This window comes from Meleagris gallopavo, chromosome 6 (assembly GCF_905368555.1).
Source record: "Meleagris gallopavo chromosome 6, MGAL_WU_HG_1.1, whole genome shotgun sequence".
Taxonomy (NCBI): domain Eukaryota; kingdom Metazoa; phylum Chordata; class Aves; order Galliformes; family Phasianidae; genus Meleagris; species Meleagris gallopavo.
In genome coordinates, this window is record NC_139409.1 from 9633831 (window position 1) to 9660469 (window position 26639).

At 37.0% G+C, this 26639-nt stretch overlaps 1 protein-coding gene across 5 annotated transcripts in view; it reads right to left on the minus strand.

The window, feature by feature from the left end:
* VIPR2 (vasoactive intestinal peptide receptor 2) overlaps positions 1 to 26103 on the minus strand; it is a 51916-nt gene extending 25813 nt beyond the window's left edge. Inside the window, exons 1-4 of one of the 5 annotated variants that reach the window (XM_085227035.1) lie at positions 25461 to 26102; positions 23293 to 23395; positions 12453 to 12560; positions 8922 to 9019 (exon numbers count right to left, since the gene is read on the minus strand). In XM_085227035.1, coding sequence (XP_085083161.1) covers positions 8922 to 9019; positions 12453 to 12560; positions 23293 to 23395; positions 25461 to 25517 — 366 coding nt within the window. In that variant the 5' untranslated portion in view covers positions 25518 to 26102. Of the gene's footprint in view, positions 1 to 8921; positions 9020 to 12452; positions 12561 to 23292; positions 23396 to 24795; positions 25274 to 25338; positions 25428 to 25460 lie in introns of those variants that run through there. The other 4 variants (XM_019616271.3, XM_085227036.1, XM_085227038.1 and 1 more) reach the window with 4 other exon arrangements.
* Between the last annotated feature and the right edge of the window lie 536 nt (positions 26104 to 26639).

The following is a 26639-nucleotide window of genomic DNA, read 5'->3' on the forward strand; positions in this document are numbered from 1 at the left end:
GCACCCAAAGGTTTTCCACTTCTTCTGCAGGGAGTGGATTGCAAATTCTATGAGTACGTGTCTTTATTCTTCTGACTGATTAATCCAAGCTGCGTAACACACAAATGCAAGCATTACTACATGACTTATTATCACATACACCAAAGTAAATTTAGGTAAGCTATATTAGTACCTTCATGTTTAATGTCTTAAATATCTTAAATCATAGTCAGTCAAAAGTGTGCTTTTTACTGACAGTACAGAATACCTCAGTTAATTAATATCATCTCTTTTCTAATACATAAAGGAAAAGCAAGTAGAAAATAATAACATTCTAGCTACAAAATAAACAGTAAGAAAACCTGCTATTAAATCCCTTTTTTGCTGGCCAGACAATCTAAAGTGCAGCTACAAACTCATTACACTGCAGTGAGCACGCCAAATTTAGCACCAGCTGGTTTCTGATCAGTACATGAGATAAGAACAGCTTTGTTGGAAATCACAGATGATAATTTACCAAGTGAGACAGGATGAAGATGTCATCTCATCCGCCACAATCCCATGTTTAGTATTTGACTTTACCCAACTTTTCTAACTCTCATGGCAACACATTAGCTCTCCTTCCGCATCCAGAGATACTGACCGCAGAAAAAAGAACTGCAGTCAAGAGACATTCAGTTCACCCCTAAGTAGACATCACTTTCTGGTCAATTCCACTGACGTAATTAACAAACAATATCTGTTACCCTAAATGCAGTGAACTAGTCCTATTTGAGAAGCCCCATGGCTTCTAAGACATCTGCATGGCAGATACGACATAGGACCTCTTTGCTGTAATTTTGGCAGTGATGCTAAATGATGCTGGATATCTGTGTTTATGCAATCACATCAATGCCATTTCCACATACCAGTAATTAGTCACATACATCTCAAGCATGTATCTTCCTTTAGGAATTTTGATTTGCAAGTTGAATTTCACCTTTCCAGTTTTTAGAATATGTGATAAGTAAGTTTATGCAAATGACTTGAAGAATTCAATGTGGTTAACTGTGCTGGTATGGATAAATTCTAAGTCCCAAGAAATTTGTTCTAGCTCTGGCTTTGACATTCTGAATCAGGTAAGAAAACCTACTCCGTAATGTGAAAGTTCACATTTATCTTCTATTCTGAATGGATAAGAAGAAATCTCTTGATTTTTTTATCACTTCTGATGCAATTACTTGCAATTCAACAAGTCCATTACTTATAAAAAATGCTACTTGTATCATCATCTAATTCTCATCTATGTACTGTATTTTTATGATGTTCCTATTCCTTTAAAAGGTCCAAGTACACCATATCTACAGAGAGACTGTATCTTCTCCTTAATTTTTTTCTTGACTTGGAAGTATTTGTTTAGGAAATATGTAAATTGTTTGGTGCCAAGTATATAACATGTATTACTATGTTTAGTCTGCATTGCCTTTGCTCATTTTTTCCCTATCTTTGCCCATCTTCATTCCAGAATGACTTGCTTTGGTCCTACATTTTTCCCCTTGTTCCTACCCTAGACTCAGAACACACTGCATATGCATAAATAAAGAACACAGTGGAAAGTGGAAAACTGATTTACAGACTCTAATGACCCATGGTCACTGTACTTGTTAGATGGCCTGCACCAGTAAGATCACAAGAATGATTCTGGACCAGAATTCATTACTGGGAAATTGCAGCCAGACAATGTTCCCACAGGAAAACCTCAATTCTGCTTACATGTTCTGTATTTCTTCATATCAAGAACAATTTGAACTCAATATATATCTTCCTTTCTCTTTTCTTGGAATCACAAGGGATTCCATTACACAGAGTAACAACTTTGAAATTTATCTGCTTGGTGAATTTCATCTGCTATTTTTTTTAAGGGAACAAATTTTTGCAGAGCTGTATAAAGTTGATCTTTGGATAAGTAATTTTACTTTCCTGTAAGCTTTCTTAATGTCCAGGAATGCAGAGTTCCTGTTTTCTTCCTCTGATTAAGTTAGAAACAAGCGCAGGACAGTACAGTAAAGCAAGAGATGCACTAAGTCTTTGAATTTTGCAGTGGTGAATTCATCTGAGCAAGGTTTCTTTATAACCATGGAACAAAAGCAGCAGCATTATTCATCTTGTCCTAGAAGAAAAATCTAAAATAATTTAGAAGGATAATAAAGTAAAAAGACCTCGTTTATCTTCATTAAGTACAAAGCAAACCAAGAAAGTCCAGAGCAGATGAAGATCGTGGGAGTCTAAAGTTGGGCAATATTCCTCTGTCCCAGGTTTTTTTCCACTGATTTGGTTAGCTTTCCATCAGACAATAAAAGCATTACACATTCTTGGGTTTCATTTCCATTAAGATTTTTTTTATTTTCAAACTGGTTTTAAAGGCCAGCATTTGAAGCTTAGCATTTTTTCTCACTTTTGTTTGGAATTTTTTCAACTGAAGTCCAACTCCCACAGGATTTCAGATACCACAGTTCTGTTTCCTCAGTAATAATACCATGAAAAAAGCAACACTAATGTTTTTATAAAAGAAAAATTTTCAAATAGTTACCAGAGATTAGGAGAAACGAGTAAGGCTTCCTTTAGCTTAATAATGTATAATATAATAATTAATATAATAATGGTATATAATTCTTCTAGAAGGTATGAAGCTCAACAGAACTAATCATTCTCTCTCTCTCTCAAGGGAATCAGTGGAAGAGACTCTTCTATGCTATGATTCATGTGTTTCATCGTGCTTGTGATGATTAAAAGAAATTAGGATGACTTGCAGCCAGACTCCAAAGACTACATCTCTTTTGATACTACAGAAGACAAAGGCTGTCTGGCTTAAATGCAGGTGAGTCCACTGCACACTCTAGTCAGATAAAGTCTGTCTGAATTTTGATTGTTAGTCACATAAAATTGCGTAGTTTTTACTTACTATTAAAAAATCTCAGTTTGGCAGCGAGTCCATAGGTTACCAACTGTCATATTATTATTATTGATAACCACTCACAGCACTGTAGTGATGCCAGCATATAACAGAATAAGCATGTATCTCAAAGTTGCTAGAGATTAATGAAAAAGAAAACGCTACTGTTTGGTACAAAGAAATTACATGGAAGTAAGGGAGGAGGCATTTCTTAAAGGAAATTTAATGAATCACCGAATTTCTTCAATCGGAAGGGACCTTTAAAAATCAGCTAGTCCAACACCCTTGCAATGAACAGAGACTTCTACAACTAGATCAGAGCGCTCAGAGCCTGGACCAGCCTAATCTTGAATGTCTGAGGACTCCAAATCTGTACACAGTACTACAAGTGAGTCTCACCAGCACAGAATAGAGGGGCAGAATCACCTCTCCTGCCCTGCTGGCTGCTACTCTTTTGATGCAGCCCAGGATACAGTTGGCATTCTGGGCTGTGATGGCACACTGCTGGCCCACGTCCAGCTTGCCGTCCACTAAGTCACAGAGCACCCTGAGATGGAAGGGACCCTCTAGAATCATTTAGTCCTGGCAGATGAAATCCTGAATCATCAGGTGCCAGCACCTACTGATTAAGCTATGCATTAAATATTTATTTTTTGGTCACAGAAATTAATAAAAAAATACAGATTTGTGTATTTCATTGCGTAATTCTTGCAACATATGGGGGCTTTCATATGTATATACATGATGTAAGCACATAGATTATGTATACTTTCTAAGTCAGTTACATTCAGGTAATTCAAATAAACTTGTTTTAAATAAAACTGAAGACAATTTAGCTCAGTTCAAAACCATACAGTTTAACTGTCGAATGCTTTTGCATAGCCAGAGTATGAGATTGTCTTCTTAATTCATTTTTTTCTATTGCTATTTACAGTCATTCCAAGTAAGACATTGGTAAAAGAACTTGTCATTCTCATTAGATCTAAAATGAGCACAGAGCACGTCATGAGCATAGCTCCAATTCTAGATGGTGTAATTTGCAGATGTTTTTGCTTAAAATCCCCTTTGTTTTTCTCCTAAAAGGTATCTTGCAGAAGACAGTACTGCAGAATGAATTTATAGCATTATTAAAGAAGACCTAGATATATATTTCCAGGGTTTTTTTTTTCTTAATAGCACGTTGCATGTATTCAAGGAAAAGCTTTGATAAAAAGCTTTAAGAGTTAAAAGCCCTTCTCTAACAGCTTTTAATCAATTCTGTAACTTCTTATAACCAATGTCTTACAGCTACATTGCCTCTTAGAACCTCAGTCTACTTTTACTTTCAGACCTGTGCCCTCTACTTCTCAAGACGTGAGTGTAAAATTTAAATAAGTAGATGTTGAGAGAACAGTATCATAGGTATTTTTTATTTGGTGTACGGTTATATTTTATTTTTATTCCTTCCCTTAATAATAAAATTCTGTTTGTTTTTTTTTAACCAGTAAAATAGTCTACATGGAGTTCTTGACTGAGCTGTCCACAATACTGCCTCCGTAATTTCCTGGAGATTTGGTACCTACTTCATAAGCTCTCAGTGCTCCTGGTAAAGAGGATAAATTTTTCCTTTCAAGTCCACTTTCAACTGGCTACACCATCAAATAAACCTGTTCCTCAAACTACTGCAAGGCTAAATAAACACTGCTAGATTTTGAATCCACAGGATCAAAAATTATGATTGTTTGAATGTGTGCGTTATGATTTGCAAAACTAAGTAAAATATTTAGATTATTAGAACTATGACACTCCTAATGATTCAGCAAAAAAAACCTGGCAAATGAAGTTCTGAAATTATGTATTTAATAACTACACAAAGAAAAGCAGACAAAGGACAAAATTCTGCATTGTGTTGTGGCAGTCAAAATCCAGAAAAAGAAATCAGATTATCACTGACCTAAATATAGTTACTATATTTTACATAGCACCACTTAGAGTCTTCATATTGGTACTGCTGCAAAACCAACAGCAAAATAACCCCAAAATCAACAGCACGTGAAAACCAACCTCTTTCATGTAATTTGAGCACATTCTATTCCTTACTACTCTGTGTGAACCATCATCAGTCAGGTCTTAATTAATTTAGGTTCTACCTCCAGATTAAATTAGAAAGAATAAGACCAACAGAAGTGAAAACAAGGTACAAGGTTCCTTTTACAGCATTAACTTCAACAAAGTGGCAGCTGTTTCTAAAGTCTTGTAAAAACTTAAATACAAACTGGAATAAAGAGATTGATTACACTTTGCGGACAACGCACTTCTTTCTTAAGAAGCATTTCTTCATATTTTTGGATGGCACAGTGCAGAACTGAATTTACAAAAACATGTAGCTCATAAAATATGTATTCCTTGGTATTTAATAATCTTTAAATAACAGATTAATGTAAATCTTTTTCCAACATGGTTCTCTTTCAGTTCACTTTAATCTGTGGACAATCTATATGAAATAAAAGAAATTCCCACTGTGCTCCCAAAGGAGAGTACATTAGCTTATACTCATTCCCCATCCTTCTCACTTGAGCATGACAGAAGAATTTCGTATTTGCTTTCAGAAGTATTGGTCTCTAATCACATATTGTGAAAAAGTAATGAAAAATGCAGAACGTAATGTAAACAAAAATAGCATGACTCACAGGCACACAGAAAAGCACTGGCAGACAGCAACTATGCATTACATTTTCTTGAAAGGGACGGACACATTCAATTTATACTCAGAACAAACAATCCATTAGTCCAAGGCAATGATCCACTTCACAGATAGTAGCAATGCACCTGTTTTCTAAAGGCAACTATAGACATTCAGGACAGCGTTTGTCTGAGTCAGTCCTGACTTTGCTGTCTTAACTCCAACTGTTTTGGGAAGTGTAGCCAAGGTAGCACACTCAGGGTGTTACCTATGGCAGAAGCCTAAGAATGGATGCTTCTGGAAAGTTGCCAAACCAGGGATAGTTCTTTCACTGACGATGTTCCATGTAGGCATGTGCTGCAATAGTTTCATCCTGTGTAACAGCACTGAGAATTTTCCTCTCCATGAATCTGTCTTTGTATTACTCAAGTATTTGAATCATATAGCCTGTGATATAATAAATGTCAGGTCAATTCAAGCTAAGATTAGATAATACTGTATTAGCTGACTTGTAGTTGTTTCTTTTTTTTTTTTTTTTTTTTTTTTAAATAAAGTGGCCACATTTCAGTCCTTTACATTCATGAGGCAGCTTGACTTGTGTTAGCAATGCTGATAAAGACCGTGACACCCTCTGAGGACATCCTGGACTCGTGCATCCAACTAAAAGGTCAGAATTGTTGACATGAAAGAAAAGGTTGTAGTGAAGTTTATGTTGGTTAACAGACCTTGACATGTTTTTCCTGTATGGTCAAATCAAGACACCCATTTTGCCACTGTGGTGCCACAAGCTCAAAGGAAATATACAAGAAAAAAGAAGATACGTATTAGAACGAACAAGATGAATCTAAAAAGTTGACCTTGAACGTCAGCAGCAACCAATTTTCTTATAGGAAAGAGATTGGAAGTATGTAATAAAGGTTTAAATACACAATTTGATGTGATGTGATGAAAACATAATTGTTTGTTTGGAGTCGTACTCTTCAAGGTGGTTACCTACAAATGCAGACCCATTATAGACCCTATAAGTGGGTCTATAATGGAAATTAATTCACTAGGGAAGGTATAGGCATCAATCTGTAACATAGACAGTTTCTACCTCCTCTGCAAACATTTTCTTCAGGGAAAGAATATGGAAAAATATTTAAGACTTATCATAGGAAAAGTATTTTCACTTTTCCTAAAATATTATTTCTGTATTTACTTTCACTCTGAGAGTAGCTTCATACATTGCCTGAAAAATATATTGTCACATGTAATTTTTATGTCCAAAATATTTTGTTATTTGAAGAGCCACGATTTCATTTTTAACTCTTTTTGTTGAAAATGTGGGTCAACATTTGAAATATACTGATTAACATTGAGGAAGGGCTTTTTGCTTAAAGATACTACCACTAACTAATAAGATTTGAATTCAAGAAATCATCTCCTTTCTGTGTAACAGCTGGCATTTAAATGCCTCCTGAAATCTCAATACTGAGTGATATTTGCATTTTCTATAATTTTTCCCATGAAGACATGCATTTAAACACTTCCTTTCCTGTTTTCCTTTTCAGATTTCATTCTGATAATTCCATCCTTTTTTAATTACAAAGAAAAACAACAAAAACTCACAAACCAAACAAAAACTTCAAAACAACTGCATACTCTTATTGAGTATTTGCACAGGATCAGTTTGTCATCCGATATGTCTGCACTCTTGAATTGACTCTTTTTTGACTTGTCAGTTTTAAGGTTAAGTAAGAATTACTGTTATGTTTCACTGAATTAATCAGTTACTATCTTCAGGCAAAGAATATCCTCTGAACAATGACTGTGATACTTGAGAAAAGAGGACAGTGGCTGTCAGGCCATGTTGCTTGAAAAACAATCAATGCTTGCACTTCCACTTTCCATCCCTGCAACATGCTATGCGTTTATGTTGTACACCTATGGTAGATGCCTAGAATATTCTCTCAGTCGTGCTTCTGTTAATCATTTTCTCCCATATCTGCTCTCTAATTCTCTTCGGATTTTTATCTTCCCTTGTTTCTTACTTAATCTTTATCAGGCTTGTTCAAATGTCACTACTACTACCTACTTCCAGTTTCTCTAGCTTCATTCCTGTAAGTACAATCAACTTGCGTTTCAAATTGCTCCTTTAAATTAGTAGTAGCTACTTCAAACAAGGTCTGCTTTTCTATTTATGCTGCTACTTCTGCTAACTGAGTACATCTCAATTACTACTTGAAATTTTGTCATTTGCTCATTTGATTTTTTTAAATCTTAAACTATTTTGACTCCCTGTGACAAAGTCTGGGTTGATGATGGTGTTTTAAAGGGTTTAGCAGTAATGTGGGATTGTTCCCAAGCAGTCAGATTGCACCAATGTTTTGAAATGTGTCTGCAGAAAGGATAGGAAGGTAATATATTCTAAAAATTCCTTATTGCTCATGCTCAACTACAGGCAGGGCTTTAAAATACAGAAAGAAATGGCAAGAACCACATGTCTTAGCTAGAAAGCTAGCACATCTCTGCAATAGGCTGGAATAGGTCTGCTAGAGCTGTTCCACGTATATAATACAATTCAGGAAAACCCAAACTGTTAAACATGTTTATCCACGAGATTACTTCATGTGCTCACAATAACAAAACTACTGACACTGCGATCTCAAAACCATTTTTTGTAAACAAAATCTTGCGCTGCTCGAGTGAGCAGAAAAGCTGGTAGAAAATAGGCAAAACATCATGAAAAGAGCATTTCTCTAAATAACAAAGAACAAGAAATAGTTTCTACAAACTGAACAAATTCATTTTTCCATTTGTACTGTGTTTATGATGTCTTGATAGCTTTTTGAATCATTTCTAATGGCTAATCCAATTTTAAGTCTAATATAAATCTACAGTAACCTACTGTACCTATTCCAATGTATATTGGTAAGGTAATAACCTATTCCAATGACCTGTGCTAATTCTATTTTACTCATGATAGCATAGACACATATCAGCAATCAAATGGTGCGTGTATTATTAACAGATTTATTACATTATTAGGATTTGTTATAATAGAAACATTTGGAAATAACACCATGCAAAACAAGTGCACAAACTCAGTATTAGAAATGTGGATGCATTACTGCACTTAACAACTGATCATAGCCTTATGTTTCAAACAATTACAAAATCCTACATTTCTGTTTTTGTCTTATATGACATTTGCAATCTAAGCACATGGCAAGCAATGCTACCAAAAATGTCTACAGTTTGTTACTAATTCTGATTGAAAAAAATAGGATTATTTGGAAGCACATTATGTCTCATAGCTATTTTGAACATCAGCATTTAAATGAGTTGAAAAAACTTTCTTCCTACCTTATAATCATCCTCATAGTCATTATATCCACAAGTACTTAAGATGTCAGGAAAAATATCTGACCATCCATTACTGGTACAATTTTTGCTAATATTTCCTGTAAAGCAAAATTTGAGAATTTAAATCAGAAGGATTCAAAAGGCTACTCAACAATGAACGTAGCCAATCTAATTCTGTTATCCTCTGGAAACATGCTGTTAATATACTCTATTTCCTAACTCTCCTGTTAAATCAACTCATCTGTTTCCTCTCATATGCTCTTCATTAACTTTACTTTGGCTTTTACTACTGCTCCGAGTAGCCTTTGCACTAAAGAAATATTCCAAGTTGCAGTGGTAGGCTTCTGCTCTGGTACAACAGCTATTCCTGTTACATCTGCAAAAGCCTGGAATATTTTGTTGTACTGTCTGAAGTATTCTAGAAGGAGGCTTTCAGTTCGCTTTATGAAGAGGATAACTTGTAGATAAGCTAATCTGACAGAAAAGTAATTTAAATGAGAGTTTCTCTGACCTGTTATTTAACTTTTTCCAAGAAGGCAATACCAAATGATCTCCTAAGTGTTATTAAAGCTCTTAGATATTATGGTGGTGAATAACTGCTAGAGCAAACATCAGTGGAGTTTGTAATGCATTTTAAAGGTTGAACTCTGTGAAAGGTTGAAGAATGATGACATAAATACATATGCTGAATCTTACCCTTTGTACCAGTCACTGATGTTCTTACAGAAGGCACAGAAAATGGGCAAGTATGGCTGGAAAGGAATTCTGAACTGCTTCAGAAAAGATTTTTTGATTGGAATTGAGAAAAGAAGTTGAGTTCTCTCCCATGTGAAGTTACTCAAATGAGATTGGGGCAATCTGTAATACTACTCTTTAATCTAATGAATATGTACTAATATTCATCCAATATGGAACAGCTTCAGAAAGAGAAATCTGAATAGTCTGATGTTAGAACAAACAAAAGTCATTAAAATTATTATAATTTACTCTTAAAATGTTAAATTATGAGCAACTACCCTTCATCTTTCTTACAGCAATTTTAATATTCATGATGCTTGTCTTTCTGATAACATATTGTTATGGTTTGGAGATTATTACTGGTCTTTAACTAACTTCAAGATGCGTGTTTTCCACCACCAGGGGCAAATAAATGTGTCACAGATCAGCTTAAATCAAGAATAACCAAACATATTTGTATAAATTCCAAACTAAAACTTTTCTGATTTTTATCTTGTTCCTCAGTTACTTCTTTGTACAATGTCTTCAGCAGAAAGTTGTACATACACTACAAGGGGTCAATTGGCAAACCACAAAACTTCTCTAGCTTATAACCAGATCTCAACATGAAATCACAGCATCTTCCTCAACTACAGGACTACTTCTGCAGTTTGGCACAGACATGATATTTTTTAAGGAAAACCTAACCTATTTATACATTCTAAAGCGTCTTCACTTTATAAGTAGATAAAGATTCTCTGATTAGTCAGAGGAACATGTTAAAAGAAGCATGAATTGTATCAAAGGTAGATAAGATTTCCTCCATTTTCTCCAGGCTGAACAACCCCAGGTATCTCAGCCTTTCCTCATAAGGCAGATGCTCCAGGCCTCGATCATCTTTGTGGTGCTCCACTGGACTTTCTCTAGAAGTTTCCTGTCTTGAACTGAGGAACACAGAACTGCACACAGCTCCAGATGTGGTCTCACCATAGCAGAGGGGAAGGATCACATCTCTCACTCTGCTGGCTATGCTCTTTTTCACACATCTCAGCATACTAATAGCCTTTTTGGCCACAGGGGTACACTGCTGGCTCATGGCCAACCTCTTGTCCACCAGAACACCCAGGTCCTTCTTTGCAGTGACCGTTTCCAGCAGGTCAGTCCCTAGCCTGTACTGATGCATGTGAATCACAACTATTTTTTTTAAGTCAAAATTCAAGTTAAGAAACCCGTTAAAGAACAGATATTTTAAAAGCCTACTTGTGATTTGGAAGACTTTCATGAAAAAGAAGGTAATCTAAATATTCTTGTAGAAAAATTTGAATTTCTTTTAAGCCCTGAAAAAAATAAGAAATACCTCTCACTAAGATGGCTAAATAAAGTTAGATTTCTCATTTGAAGATATTTCAGTATTTCCTGCCAAAAGAATCAAACAAATTTGAAATGTGCTGTATATGAATTAAATAAATGATATATTGTTGAACAAAAATTATAATCATGCTAAGATACTTAGATCTTACTTGAACCAGTCACAGAAGATGTTCACTTTAGTTATCTGCTTTTCACTGTAAAAAGATTTAATTGGCAACTTTAAGAACAAAGATATTTTAGTCATATCTCAAATTATTCTTTATGTAAAAAGTTCTCTTTTTATAAAGGTCTCTATAGAGACCTAAATTGCTACATAAGGTTTTGCATCTTTCATCACTTTTCCATGACAAAGAATTCTCACCTGAGTGACAAGGGTAAGAATTTTCCTGCTGCATTTTGAGATACATACATGAAAAGCTATGTATGCCTCATCTATTTTTAAAACTCCACTGAAAAGGTAAAGAGCAAAATTAAACTGCAATAACATATATCAACAAGATGGTGCTAAAGATGGTAGACTTAGAATAGGGCTGTTTAGTATGGGGAAGAGGCTGAGGGGAGACGTTATTGCTCTCTTCCAATACCCGAAAGGTGCTTACAGTGAGAGCAGGGTTGGTCTCTTCCCACTGGTGACAGGTGACAGGATGAGGGGAAATGGCCTCAAGTAACACCAAGGTAAGTTTAGGTTGCTTATCAGGATAAACTTCTTTACTGAAAGAGTTGTTAAGCACTGGAATAGGCTCCCCAGGGAGGTGGTTGTGTCATCATCCCCGGATGTGTTTAAAAACCATTTGGATGTGGTGCTCAGGGACATGATTTAGCGGCGGGTTGTTAGGGTAGTATGGTTCGGTTGTGGTTGGACTTGATGATCTTGATGGTCTTTTCCAACCTGAGCAATTCAATGATTCTATGAATAGGTCTTAGGAATCTTAGTCTCTGAGGAGTTCATTTCATCTTCCATTAAAAAGCAGCATAAGAGGTTTCATAATAATTCCCTTAAATTTTAATAGCAGTAATTTTTTGCTATTATGTGTTAATGTTGGCTCGTAACTCTCATGAAGGCAAGGCAGAGCGCCTCTCCTAAGCGCAGAATGAACAACCTGTATGTAATCTGACGGCAGCTGTTAGAGATGTCAGTCCGGTTCAGCTGCATGAATTATTAATGCAGACAGGCCCAGAAGATAAGCAACATCTATAGCTTTAATGAGCTGCACTGTATCAGAATTCACGCACATTTAGTACCTAAATCAAAGAATACCAGATGGACCACAAAGACAATTATTTGGTCCTCCTATGATGTATCATGAACAGCTCTGTTCAAAACCTATTATTTCAGCTCTTAAAAAAAACTAAAAACTTAGGCTCCAAGTCAACATTTTTAACACATTATTTTATCAAACACTAAAAGGAAATGAGAAAAAAATACACTTTGAAGTGAAATACCTGGTTTTCCAGAAAAAAGGCTAAATATTTTTGGGCAAGGGACAGTGACAGTCTCTCCAATCTTTGCAGGACGCCAACAGGTGATGTTATCCCAAACTCCAACACATCCTGAAAGAAAAACAGTAAGAGACATGAAAGCTCTGCCTGGTTCTAGCCATCCACTGTCTTTACCTCATTAATAAGCATTTAAGACTCGGTAGAAGCTTTGGATTAGTACTTCAAGATAGATTAAACTTGAAAGAAAGCCACAGAGATTATACTTTCTTTGAAAATATTTGGGGAATCACAAGAATCTAATGATTAATCAGCTTCTTTTAAGTCAGTCAGTATACTTGTTTGCAAAATATCTCATCAAAACCATGTCATGCTAAGGAATGATAAAGAATGTAATTAATATGAGTATTTTATATATATATATATATATATATATATATATATATATATATATATGAGTATTAATATAATCTAGGAGCAACTCCAAAATTTTGAGAATCTTTTAATCACAGTTAAATGAAACTTTTAATGTGCAGTAATTGGCAAACTGAACGTCACAAAAAAATATTTAAGTAATTCACTGGACTCAGCAATGCTAACATGATGGAAGTACATTGTGACTGGAGAATTCTTGGAATAATAGCTAGGGACTTATTAAATCTTCTCTCCTAAATTAAGTAATGGAGATTCAATCAAAGAATGCTTCTGTATGTTGATTTCAGGAAGGAGGTCATAAAACTTTATAGGAAAATTTGATGGTAATACTAGTAACAACTTGTTACTGATAGATATGTTCATTAAGGCTTTGGCCATGCTCATGTCTGCATAAATGCTCTCCAGAGTAATCACTTGCTCATGGAGACTGAGTCTTTCTTCATTCCTTTTAGAAGAACACAGCTCCAAATGAATTCAGAAAGATGATGTCAAAAGTAAGAGATTACTAAGAGGAATACTTTGCAAAGTTTACTGTGTGGGTAGGTTACATGTAATGCCTTATCCTCCACTGCTTTGTATACTGCATCAACATTTCAATCCCAAAAGGTATGCAACAAATTTGTTATATTCCCCACATTGTATACCTTCCCATACTCATTTCATTTAATAGGGTGCATAAGACAACGTAAAGTGGCCAAGAAGCCCAAATAAATTTCCATCATAAGCTAGATCCACTCCTACATCCTGTCCATCACCACATACTACTTTATTTGTAATAAGGAACCTACTTTTTTTTTTTCCTGTTTTATAATGTTTGCCATGGCAGCTCTCTTTATGCACTACGTCACTTTGTCTCTAATGGCAGCTGATGGGAAGGTAGGAAAAGGGCAAAGAAGTTATTTCCCGATTATTCCATCTCCCATCTTCTGTACTACCTTATAGATAATTTACCCACTGCTACAAATTATTTGTGGGCATCTTTACAATATGTGTTTTTCTTGCGAAGTAGGCTGCAAGGTGGCACTGAGTGTCCAGGATGTCCTCCAGAAGTACATGGGTCTGATAACAGAGGTTCATCCACTGTACTTAGAGCAAATCTGCCTGTAAGTATTCTTGACTGGCCTTTAAGACTTCAAGCATCTCATCTCCACAGAACGCACTGCTCACTTGCTTAAATTCATATATTTCTAAAGCAGACTCCTAATAATGTTCAGAGGAATTTTATCCTCAAAACATGCATTTCTTCCCAAGAGAGTCCGAAGTTATTAATTTAGTTGCAGAATCTAGACAGTAGGTACTTGTATTCTAATCAATCCCACTCTCATTTGCTTAATGCTGATAAACATTGGTTTGTCAAGTTTTCCATTTACGCTGAAGGGGACTATTTACTTTGGCTCATTTAATAACTCTTGACTCCTAGATCAATATATCTGACTTCTTTCAGCTTTACCTTATGGTCAGAGAAACTTAGGTCTAGGAACTATGAAAGTGGCACTCTTTCCAGCTGTACTCCACAACCAGCTGAGAAGTTCCAGGTTTCTGGTCCTTACCTTCTGAATGAGTGTTTTTAGCAACTGATGTAGAGCGTAAGGGCTCCTTGATCTTCATAATCACTCCTTTTTCCTGATAATCCTATAGAGTTTGTCCTTTCCAGTGTATCTACCTCTACAGTTGGTTCACACATTTCTTTAAGAACTGGCTTGTGAGTTTTTTCTAACCTCTGTTTTACCTGTTTAGCTTATCCTCCCTCTGGCATTTGTGGCTTTTTTTTTTTTTTTTAGCATTAGCAATGCTACCTCTGAGGCCATGCTGACTTGTCCTTTTATACATAATTTAAAAAAATAAGCTTTATATCTTCATACCCTTTGAAGTCAACAGAACTTAAACATGTTTGGGTGCTTCCTGAGTTGCAGTACTGGATTAAAATTAAGCCTTATTCCTGTGATCTAACACTAGGGCTTATGCAAAACGGAAGAATGCAAACCCCAGCCAAATCAGGTCATGCTTCCTTTCCAATTGATTTAAAGCCAGAAACAACATCAACAACATCACATACAAGTAATCAGAGAGACAAAGAAACTGTTTTCTTCATCTGCCACCACTCATAACCATAGTGGCAAAATGAAACTCTTTTGGCTTGGATAGATGTACTGCCTGAACCAGCATGAACAAGTTCTGGAGTACACAATAATAATCAGCAACTTGTGTGACTTCAGACCTTTTTATTTCACCCCAATTTTCACTAACAAGTGAGAGCTGAGATGAGACATCAAAGCATTCATGCACATCCATAAAAACTGACTACTTTCACAGATTTTGTCTTCTGTTCAATAGATGTTCTGTAAGATGGTGGATTTGCTATCATAATCTGCAATCAGCTCAGAAGCCTTTATCAATTTGTATCATGCTACTATATGGACTAAGCAAAGCTTTTGCTAAAAAGGCAGCTGAACAGTGTAGACCTTGGAGTGTCATCAGTAACAAATACACACACACACACACACACACACACACACACACAAACCCCAACAACCAAATCACTGAACTCCCAAACTCTTATTCAAGCTAGCTTAAGATAAAATCTCACATAGAAATACAGTGGTCCAAGTATTATTCCCATCACTATCTATCAAGACAATTTGCTTCACATTTTGAAGATAGCTTGGTAGGAAGTAAAACAGAATGCAAATTTTTGATGTTCAAAACATTACAAGTCACAAACAATTTGCATGGAATATATTTTTTACCTCAGATCTTTCTCGGTATTTTAGGACTTTAGAGGCATTTACTGTAGAGAAAAGAACGATAGTTTTTTGTACTCCTTCAAACAGATGAAATAACACAAAAGATGCATTTCTACAGAAGAACACTTTCAAATGCATCAACAATCATCAGAGAGAAGTTTGAGTGTTTGTCATCAGAATTCTAAGAGCATCACATCTCAATTTACGTATACTTACAAGTGTATTTATTATTGTACAGGAAATCTGAGAAAACTGCTAAAATGTCCTAGAAGCATTTATGTTCACTGAACAACTACAGTGTGATTCTGAAAACTGGTCTACAGCTGAAAGCTGAAACGTGCCTGTTATTCCACACTGTATTGCTAGAGGCTTCTAGAAGAGTAACTGTGAAACAATACTCACATTCCTAGGCTCTCAGCTCACACTTTTTCCCATTCCCATTCCCATTCCAATTACTACATACTTTTAACAATATTGCAGTCATATATCATTTTCTTACCAAAACTGTTTTGTTATGGACTTGTTGAGCAAGTCCATAAACTTCCATAAGCCTGCCTTTTCCACGTCAGCTTTCCTTCATTGTACAGCATAAGCTTCATCATGCACAACTGAAAACTGCAATTAGTTTCCTGCCAACCTTGGAAATTCAAAATGGAGACCTAGATGGCATTTGCAGGACTTCAAGCAGATAATGCTCTTTACCATTGTCTCATTTTACAGTCAACACTGAGATACATAAATATTGTCAGCGGGTGACAAAGCACTATTGACTTCATTCTAGAACATCTGAAAATTGGTCAGATTAATTGCTACCCTACAATTACAATTGCTCCCTACTATCAAGCAGCCTGTAGTGCTATAAATGTCTATACAATTGGAAAATGAAGGTGAGGTATGGGGTATGTTCATGTGTCTGTGCACAGAGTATCTGCCTAGATGAGTTGCTCCTTTGACTATTTTCTGTCCAGCCATTAATTCACTCAGTGTTAGGACTTCTGGAATATTATCCATCTCTGCCACACTGCAGAAAATCATTCAGTATGCTCGTTTGCTGGAAGATGTGCCCATCTCCCACATACATAGCCTGATTCCTACTGTCTCCAAAGGATATTAAGCAATTCTGATATAAAACATTTCTATGTATATAATAAGGTTTTAAGTTTTACTTTTACTAGTAGTTCCAGTAATATTTTTAAAAGTTTATTAGAAACATCTCATATTTTAAATAAAAATTAAGATACTCCAATGTTTATTTCATATAGTCCCTACAATTTTCTATATTTAAATTTATTATAAAAACTTGTAAGAATTCTAATTACTTAAAAGCAGTTTTAAGTTCACTTCTATAATTTTATGCTCACCCATGGATTTAGTTTGTGTTTGTATCTAGCTTTAACAATTTCAAGTTTTGAATGTTTCTGTACTTTCACCCTCATACGCACATATAAACATATAAACCAGCCCAGGTTTTGCTTTGCCTCGGCGCCCTAACTTTTCTAAGCATACCTCTACTGCTATTCTCTTCATTTCCTTCTTTATCTATTAATAAAACTAGCACAGGCAAAAAAGATCGTTCTTATTTTCATGATGTCTAGTAAAACTCTCTTGCAACCTAAATATAACAAACTCTTTTCAACCTCTTCATTTTGATCATTTACTTCCCTAGTGAGAAACTATCAGAATATCCAAGGAAATAACCAGTCTTCCCAGAAAACCTTTTCTCAGTGGCTCACTCATCAGCATGGGTAGAGTGTCACCACCCTAATGCTCTTCATTCCTTTTCCTCCTGATGATACCACTGCTGATATTCTTACCTAGTGGAAAACATATAATTTACTTGATTTGAATGTTTGGTCTTTAATGCTTGTGATATATCTCCAGATATCTCAAAATGAAAGGAGTTTTAAAAGACTACAACCTAAATTTTGTTTCTCTTTTTTTGCAGTTTCAATATAGGCATATTCATCGTCCTTCTACCTGACACTTGGTCTCTGAGCAATAAGCTTGCTTATAAACATGTGTTTCTTCACCTCTTACAGTATAACACTGGGTTATCATTTGAAAATGCTGCATACATATATACACATCGTACACATATAATAACCACTAGGTGGCACTTTGCATTTGGATTTAAAAAATGCCAATTCAGAGAGAGGTTTAACATTTTTTTAAACTAAGTGTTCATGATACATGAAACAAAGTGAAAGTCCTTTGAAAATCTGCCAGAAAGTCAACTAGTCTATGGTTTGTTTTCAAGCAGGGAAACATTTTGATTTTTGTACTTAACTTGCCAACCTCACCTCTTATGGGCAATGTTTTCCAGACTGTAGGTCTGAAGGCCGCAGCATGTAATTTAGGCTACATGAGAATTTATGAACATATACAGAATGAAATTCTTTCTACATTTTAATACGAGTAATAAGAAAGAAAGGAAAAGGAGGGGGTGAAGAAACAATGAGCTAGCAAATTGGAAGCAACAGCATATGTTCTGTGTGAGTAGACAGCATTCCCATCTCACTACATGAAAATAATATTTTAATATACTGAAAAAATAATTATCACATAGTCAATTATATTATAATATAGTCAAACTGTTAATACCATTAAACATCAATCTTGTTTTCATAGAAAATTCACCAGAAAATATTAAAAGTATTGGAGCTATACATTTATGTACATTATTCTCATCTATGAGCTATTTGTTGTATTAACAGGTAATTTTTTAGAGCTTTGGTATTCAGAATTGCTTCTTCATGGTATGTGGATGTCATGGAAGTAGCCTGCCATGGCCAAAGAAGTCTCTACCAGGACTCAAATTCAAAACTATACAGGGCAGATGTTTCTTTAAGAATCTTCAAAGATTAAAATTAATTCTCTTACAGCTGTACCTTATGGGGGCACAGGAATTTTAGACCTTCAAAATCGCAGAATATATCTGTGGCCATTCCATGCCTCCTTTCTTTGAAAAACACATTTCTTACTGTCACTCTTAGTAACTTCATGATCTGGAATGAGGCTGAGTAGGATATTTTCTTGATCTTTGCCATTTATTACACACCAGTTAGTTTTCAGTAGGAAACTACACTTCCCATACCTTCTTTCATTTGAAGTGCTTTCTCACCTATGGTCTGGATCCTCATAAGACTAGCCAGCTATTTTCTGCTCTGAAATAATTAAGTATAACTTTCACCATAGACAGTTTTACATGGTTCCATTAACAATGACAGTTCAACTAATTAAAACCATGAGTAACCAAACATTCAAAGCAGACCCTTCAGCTCCTTAAATATTTTAAAAAATTGTGTGAACCAAAAAGCAGCATGCTTGTACTACAGCAAGAAAGGCAGCAATTCAGATCTGAAAAAGCCAAAGTGTTCCTTAACAACCGACTGGTGCTGTGTGAAAGAAGTTCCATGGTCCAGTTATTAAACTCTACATTTAATGCTACCTCAGATAAATCTAAGCAATAATGCAGTCTAACCGAAACGTAACCCTAACTACTGAGCTGACAACCTTGCCCACAGCAGCAGGTTTGGAGCTTGAGGATCTTTAAGGTCCATTCCTACCTATGCCAGTCCATGATTCTACTGAACACACCTTACAGAGCAAACAGCTGCAAAAACAAACACAAACTGACAGAAGACCCTGAAAAGACTGCGAGTATTAAGAAAGAGGGGACCCAGCAAGAGAAAGATCTCATCCAGCTTTGTTTAAGTCTCCAACATAAACAAGAGAAGAGAGCAATCTTCAGGTTGGCATAGTTACGCTCACAGTCCTTCATTTGTGCAATACAGAGCTATATACATGTGCGCCTGGAATGCAAGACACCTTCCTTACTAGAGAAATAACCTTAATAGCAGAGGTTAGTTAGATAAACTAGCTTTTGGTGCATTAGAATATTTACCCCACCATTCTGAAGAGCTTTCAGAGAAATTTGGTGTTGGAATCACCATGTGAAATTCTACCGACTGTAATTTCAGTGATTAGATTAGGGTTTAACTTCTTTTTCCAAAGCCATTTTTCTTTCCACCTGTATTCTTTCCTCAGTGTTAAGATGTCATATTTAAAATAAATATGTTGTCTGGCAGACAGGTCTCACAAAAATGCATTTTGGAAAGCAAGATCCAAAACGACTCATTTAACTGCATAGCCATTCAGTCCAAAATGAATTAAAAAAAAATTCTGTCTTTTTGTTGTAGAATCCTGTTACAAAGTCTATTGATTTAGTTTTAACATTTGGATAGTAAGACTTCACTTTTCACTTAAAGGAACAGAAATGAATCAATTGTTCTGTACGGTAAAATTCTAAATACAGAGGAAATACCAAAATTTGCCATCAGCCAATTTTTGTGTGTGTGCAATTTATATAATAGGAGCTTTCTATTTTATTGTAAAAACACAAGCTATGAGTAGAAGATAAAAGATGAAATAGTGTTTTCTCATACAGACCTCAAGGTCCGTAATTTGTGAGAAATTTAGAATGGAAATCACCTGCCCTCCAAAAAACAGATGACAAAAAACCTCACCCCACCTCTGAGGCTTTCAGCTTAGGTGCATCTACACCTTGGGAATAAACAAATGAGGATGGAGGCTGCCTTTATTGAATAAACAACTGGATTTGCTAGAGATCACCACACAGGCAAAGGCCCTAACACAGACCTCTGGAGAGTGACTTTTTTCCCCTACATGGAATGCAATGCTCTCCACTAACAGAAGAGAGACTAATGCCTGAAATTCCCCCAAAGGGTGCGAAGTAGAAAGTTATGTGCTTTTAATATATCATTAACATTGTTCAAAGGATATTTACAGAGAGCATTTATACAGTGTTTCCATGCAAAACCCACTGTTGCCTTATTAAACCACAAAATAAGCAAGGTCTTTGTGGACTTCATAGCCAATGATTTTACAGTGAAATTCTACAGCACGTTATGAAGCAGATGACTGCAATATCATTTTATGATGTAAAAAAAAATACCCATTATCATTAAAATCTTTCCTCTGTGTGTCCTACCAGACAGTTGAGAATAGTCAGTATACATACAGTATTCCTAATGTAGTTACTGTCCAGACCAAAGAAAAAACTGCCTGTCCCATAAAACTCAGCAGTTCCAAACTTCATTAGTGATGTATGCTGGTCAAATTCTGGAGCATGTTACACAGAGATGTGAAAGCCACACAGCAGCTCCAAAAATTAAGAGAAAAATTTTAATAATTGATAATTCGATAACTGGGGTCCAAGCCTCCCAGTGAACCTTCTTTTCCAAATCTTAGACAGAACCTTGGATTTCACTGCAACTTTTGTGAGGCAGGTAGCATTTACTTAAGTCAGTTATACAGCCCTTGTCATGTTTTTCTATCTTCCTCATTCAGGAAAAACTGAAGTGGGTTTTGTGGATTTATTGTAATGAATTGTTGTTTGAAGCGCAGTACAAGTTTTGGGTGCAGAGCTATGGCTTGGACTAGTTCCAGCTTGCCAATTTTCATTAGTAACTCTTATTTATCAGCAGTCAGAGCATCACTGCAACAATCTGCATGTCTCTGTTTTAATACTCCTTACATCTCTGTATGAATACAGAGTTTATTAGGAAAATAAGGACACAGAATTAATATTTTAGGAAATGGATGCTTCTGACATAGACTCTTCTGGACAAGTTCTTAGTAAAGGTATCTATAACACAAAGCACAGGATATGCTCTATTATATCAAACATACAGTTTCTAAGGGTTCGTTACAGTAGGGGCTGCATTCCAATCTCCTCTGAAGTGAAATATTCCATTTGTTTAAGCCAGGCATTCAATTAAATGTATAAATCCTTCCATTGATGTATTATCTCTACCTGCAGGGCTGAATCAACAGCATCAGACATACAGTCTTCCAAGATACAAAGTTCTTACACAGCAGTTTGCCGTCAGGAAGCCCCCATCTTCCGCACTCTGGCAGAAACATTGCCAGAAAAGCCTTCCTCCCCTAGGAAACCCAAAACAAAACTGTTGTGTATGAGAAGGATCCCTTGGAGCAGCCTAGTATCTGGATCAAAAAAACAGATCTTCAAGAAAGCCTGATTTTCAAAGCCTTATAATAGCTAATAATGTGTTTATTAATTCATCATTTAATTCATTAAGTAGGCCAATAATTATCTATCCATCTGGCTTCACACTCATATTATTTGTGTAACAGCCATCTATCTTATCACTCACACAAATAAAATGTAAATGATCCATTTTTATTATAATAGTTTTAATTACTGATCTGGATTAATCAAAAATAGCTTGTACTAAAACACAAACTACTGATGATCCTTATAATTATTTTATTGTATATAAATTGGTATTAGAATATACACTGAGGAATTTACTCTCTCAAATCAAGAAGTGGAGTGGAAAAGGGATCCTGATTTGAGATTGGTGTTTATGCTCATAGGACATTGCTGGTGGCAGATCCTTGAAGTACCATCTTCAGACAGAATTCAAAACAGATTATGAAAAAACAAATATACCACGTATCATCTAGCAGAACCAAGGGAAAACTGCACTACAAGAGCTGCAATCTTCCAAGGAGCCCAGTTATTCTGAGATGGCATGTACCTGGACTACAAAAGAAGAAGGCAGGACATCAGTGATCAATTCAATCAAACTAATTTGAAACTACATTCTTACAACCAACTGAAAAGTGTTTGGCAACAGAAATTTAATGATGTGTCATTACTTTGCAAAAATCAAGATCTTCTTTTGGACTTAAAAACATGCAGTTGCTCTTAGATCTAAAATCTCCCACTTCTTTTCTGGCACCTTGCTGAAAACCCACCTTCAATATTTTACATGTTACCAGAAGAGTATTGGGCAAGAAATGCACACAAATAAAGCATTCCAGGAAGAAATTTACTCTGCTCACATGTTCTGCCATACTGTTTACAAAAGATAACTAATTATAAAACACTTATACTTCTGCTAGTTTAAAAAACAAAACAAGCAAACAAGAGCAATACAGAAATTCAATACTGACTTCCAACTTTCCTAAAAAGCCCAAACTTTTAACAAAGTTCTGCCTCTCTTTCAAATAAAATGTGAACATAAAAAAATATAGAAATAAAAGATAAATTCTTCCCATTTCAAATTACCATTGGTTGTATTTGCAAAGAAAGAAAAAACACTACAGTAACATAGTAAATTAATTTTCTGAATGTAACACTATTGTCCAATTTTTCCTTTGCATGACTGTGGTCTTCTTGGGGTGAATGTTACTTTTTGCTTATATCATCTTCTGCCTGGTAAACCCAGTGATCCAGCCACCAGTATTTTACTTTCAACAAGTTCTGGAGAGAGACATTTGGAACCAAGGCTTTTAGCTCTTTCTCAGACTTATTCTTCCCTGTCACCACCAGCACGCAGCACCTCTGCCCATGCAAAATACTATCAGCAACATAGCACGAGCATTCACTTTCTGTCATCTAGCATCACACCCAGTGCACGCCCAGCCTGGCACAATTATCACCACATGCTAGCTCCAGTTGTAATTTTAAGGCTAAAGCTGCATGTGATCCAGAATACACAGAAATTATATGCACAATACAGAGAAATGTGGCAACTGCAACTGAGCGAGCAAAGAAGGTAAAGAAAGAAAAATGCGATACTCTAGTTTTCTCTACATTATAGTTCATCTTTTCTTACCTTTGTAGTCCACTGGTTTTGCATGCTTTAGAAGTTCCATGCACTTTGTTTCCTCCTTGTGAATCTCCAGCTGAAATCTGCATTCTGGATGGACAGCAATCACCTGTGTCAAATTAACAAAGAGGGCAGGGTCTTGAAACACAAATCAAAATGCTTTATGAAGGATGCAACTACTGATAGTGAAAACCACAACTTGAACTGATGCTATTTTTACCCAAGTATGTGCTGGGCATTTTACACGCACAATCAGTGCCCATTTTGGTTCTCACAACAAAATATTAAAGTAATGCACCAGAGCATTTAATTACTCCTTCATGTAGCGTTCCAAGGCCAACCGTCATTTACACAAAAATACTTAACTATCTAGTGAATTCACTAATGCTGTTGCTTCCCTTTCTCCAGAAAAGCAATTAGTTAAACTGAAGCAGGAAAATAAACATATTTGCTGCTTTTTTTCTTTCTTTCTTTCTTTAAGCATGCACTCTTCTACTAAGTCAGGAAGCTGAAAGTTTAATATAAGTGGCAGAACATGAAAACTGGTCAGCCTGTATTATCTTTGACATGGTAAATTTTGATTTTCCTCCTTTTTCCACCATGTATACTTTATCTCCTGAAGGTCTCAGAGCATGATTGTTTGATTCAAGCAAGCACTACATGGGAAAAAAGCCTTCCTTTTAAAATCTTATTTTTAAAATTGTATTCCCTTCATTCACTTATGGATCTGGCTCTGCTTATTTATGCTGAAGGGAAGAGACAGGGATGGAGATGAGGGACAGAAACAAGGCACTGGAAACTGTGCTGATATCAGCTGGATTCTCAGAGATCATAATGAAATAAAACATCAATATGTGTACTTCAGTCATCCAGTAGAAAGAAAAGACACATATCCCCACAGTAGAAAGAAAAGAGAGGTATCTTTCTTCCTTTTTCTAGGAGACAATAGTAGAGTCTGGTAATAGTCTATGATTCAGACACAACATTTCATAATGGCAATAATTAATTAATATGTGACTGTAGATCCAAGAACCTAGGATCCAGAGTTAGGACTGAGAACCTGCCGTCCTACAGGCTCCTGCTAGCCAGCTGTTTAAAATGCAGTATGGTGGCCATAAGCACAGCAGGGACTGCTACAAAACTCACATGAATGTCTCTTCTCCAAACTAATCATTTCACCACCTCCAACATCAGAGCCTTACCTCCTTTCACCATATTATGACTACTTGCATTCTATACTTTCAAGCAGATTTCTTCTAGGGAGTTTGTCCAGATTCTTAAATTAGTATTTCTAGCAGTTATTATAGAAAGTTTAGAGTTAAATGAAGATATCATTTTGCTACATACTGTCTGCTCTCCAGATAGCTCTTATTTCTCATGAAGGCTTGAGTAAAAAAGAAAAAAAAAAAAAAGTAACTTATCTACATTTTCCTTTCATGTAACAGATTTTGGAAAAGAAAAAAAAAAATGCTTTCCCAATTGCAAACATACAGTAGATCTCTTACTCACCAAAAAGTGTTATAATTAGCAAGTCTGAGGAGGGCGGGTTCCACTACACAGAAACGTTAAATAACTGAAGAGCAAATCAAATCAGCTACTGAGATGAAGAAAACTTGCAAATCAGTGACTTCGACCTCTGGCACTTGTGGAGTAAGTGCAGGCTTCCCGCTATCGGTGATCTATAGTGAAGGTTACTTTCAAAACATCACGCTCGAAGGCAATGCAACATCACTTTTCAAACACAGAACGTGTACCAAACCGTACCACTGCCCCAGCACAGAGCCCGGCTGCCTCCAGGCGTATCTCTCCAGGCTAAGGAGATGGGGGGGTCCAGCCTGACAGCGCCCTGTTCCACAGCCAGGACCCCGGAAAAAATGCCGAGAGCACTCGCTCAGGGTCGGTCACATACGTGCACCGCCCTGCCCTCCCAAGCGCAGGTTATTTGTAAGCAGGGATTAGACGTATCAACGCTTAAAAACGCAGATGTGAACGGAAGGCACCTTACAGGTTTTCATACTTGGGCTGATTTTTACAGCAGCGCCTATGAAATACCTCGGTGGGGCAGAGCAGCGCCTTCTGCTCCAGCTCCGTCCGCGGCTCCCCTCTCAGTTCCCGCACCCCCTCTCACGAGGCGCTCTCCCGCACCTGCTCCTCCTGAGCGCCCGCCGACTTACCCGCCGCAGGTTCCAGCTGAGGGAGAGGAGGAGGAGGAGGATCGGCAGGTTCCTCATGCCAGCCTAGCGCCGGCGGGTCACGCTGCCCCGCGCCGCTCCGCGGGCCCCCTCGGAAGGCGGCGAGCAGCAGCCGGGTCCCGCCGCCGCACCATAGGGCCCGCGGGGCGCCCGGCCGTGCCCCTGCCCCGCGGGCGGCCGCCGCCCTGCGGCTGTAGGCGGCTCCCGCACCTGCCCCCGCCGGCCGCCCGCTCCGGCTGGCAGCTCGCGGCCCGGCTGAGCCCTGCCCGCAGCCTCGCTGCGTTCAGCTCCTCCTCTGCACTCCGGCTCGCTTTCCTCCCGCTTACTCTTCAACCCCTATCCTCCGCTTTTCTCCTCCTCCCTCTTCTCGCCGCTCCCTTTCAGAAGGAGTGCGAGCCGCTGCCCTTCGACGGGACGTCCCCCCGGCGCCCTTCAGGTGCTCCCTGGGGCTCCTGGCAGCGTTCCCGCTCTCTGCCAGCCTCCTGCTGCCAGAGGAGCCCCTCTACTTGTACAGAGCAGCCCTCGTGGCTGTTCCAGGCTCACGGACTGCCGGCAGCGGGCACAGGCAAAAGCACAAACCCACGTACGGGTGTAGGATGTGCCAAGAAGAGACAGGGGCAGGGCAGCCTTACCGCCTCACAAGACATGTAAAATATTTAATTTAGTGAGATTTGTGTGAGCCCATGCATGCTGCCGCAGAAAAAGCAGAGTTTGTGAGCTGGCTTTGAGCTGAGAATGAGAATAAATTGGATTTGTTTTTCTGCTGTCTTTATATGTGCTGTAATTTCAGTGGTATATATTAAGAGGGACTGAGCAGGCTAAGTAAAACTCCTGCACAGTCTTATGCCACCCAAAATAATCAGCTATAAGCAGAACCAAGGACACTTCTGAGACAAAGCTGAAGAGAATATTCATATTTTTAAAATCCATTTGCAGAAATGTTCTTTGTGTATTAATAACAAAGATCTGATTATCACCTTTGTGATCCAATAAGAAGAAACACTACGTGCTGTACTGAGCAGTGTTATGACCTGCGTGCTGAGAGTAGAGGGAAATATTAATATAGAAATAAAGACTTTTTGTAGGATGGCCTATCAGCAAGTAATGAAAGTATTTTCACTGTAAAAGAAAATTGTACCCCCTTTGGATTGAATTTGATCT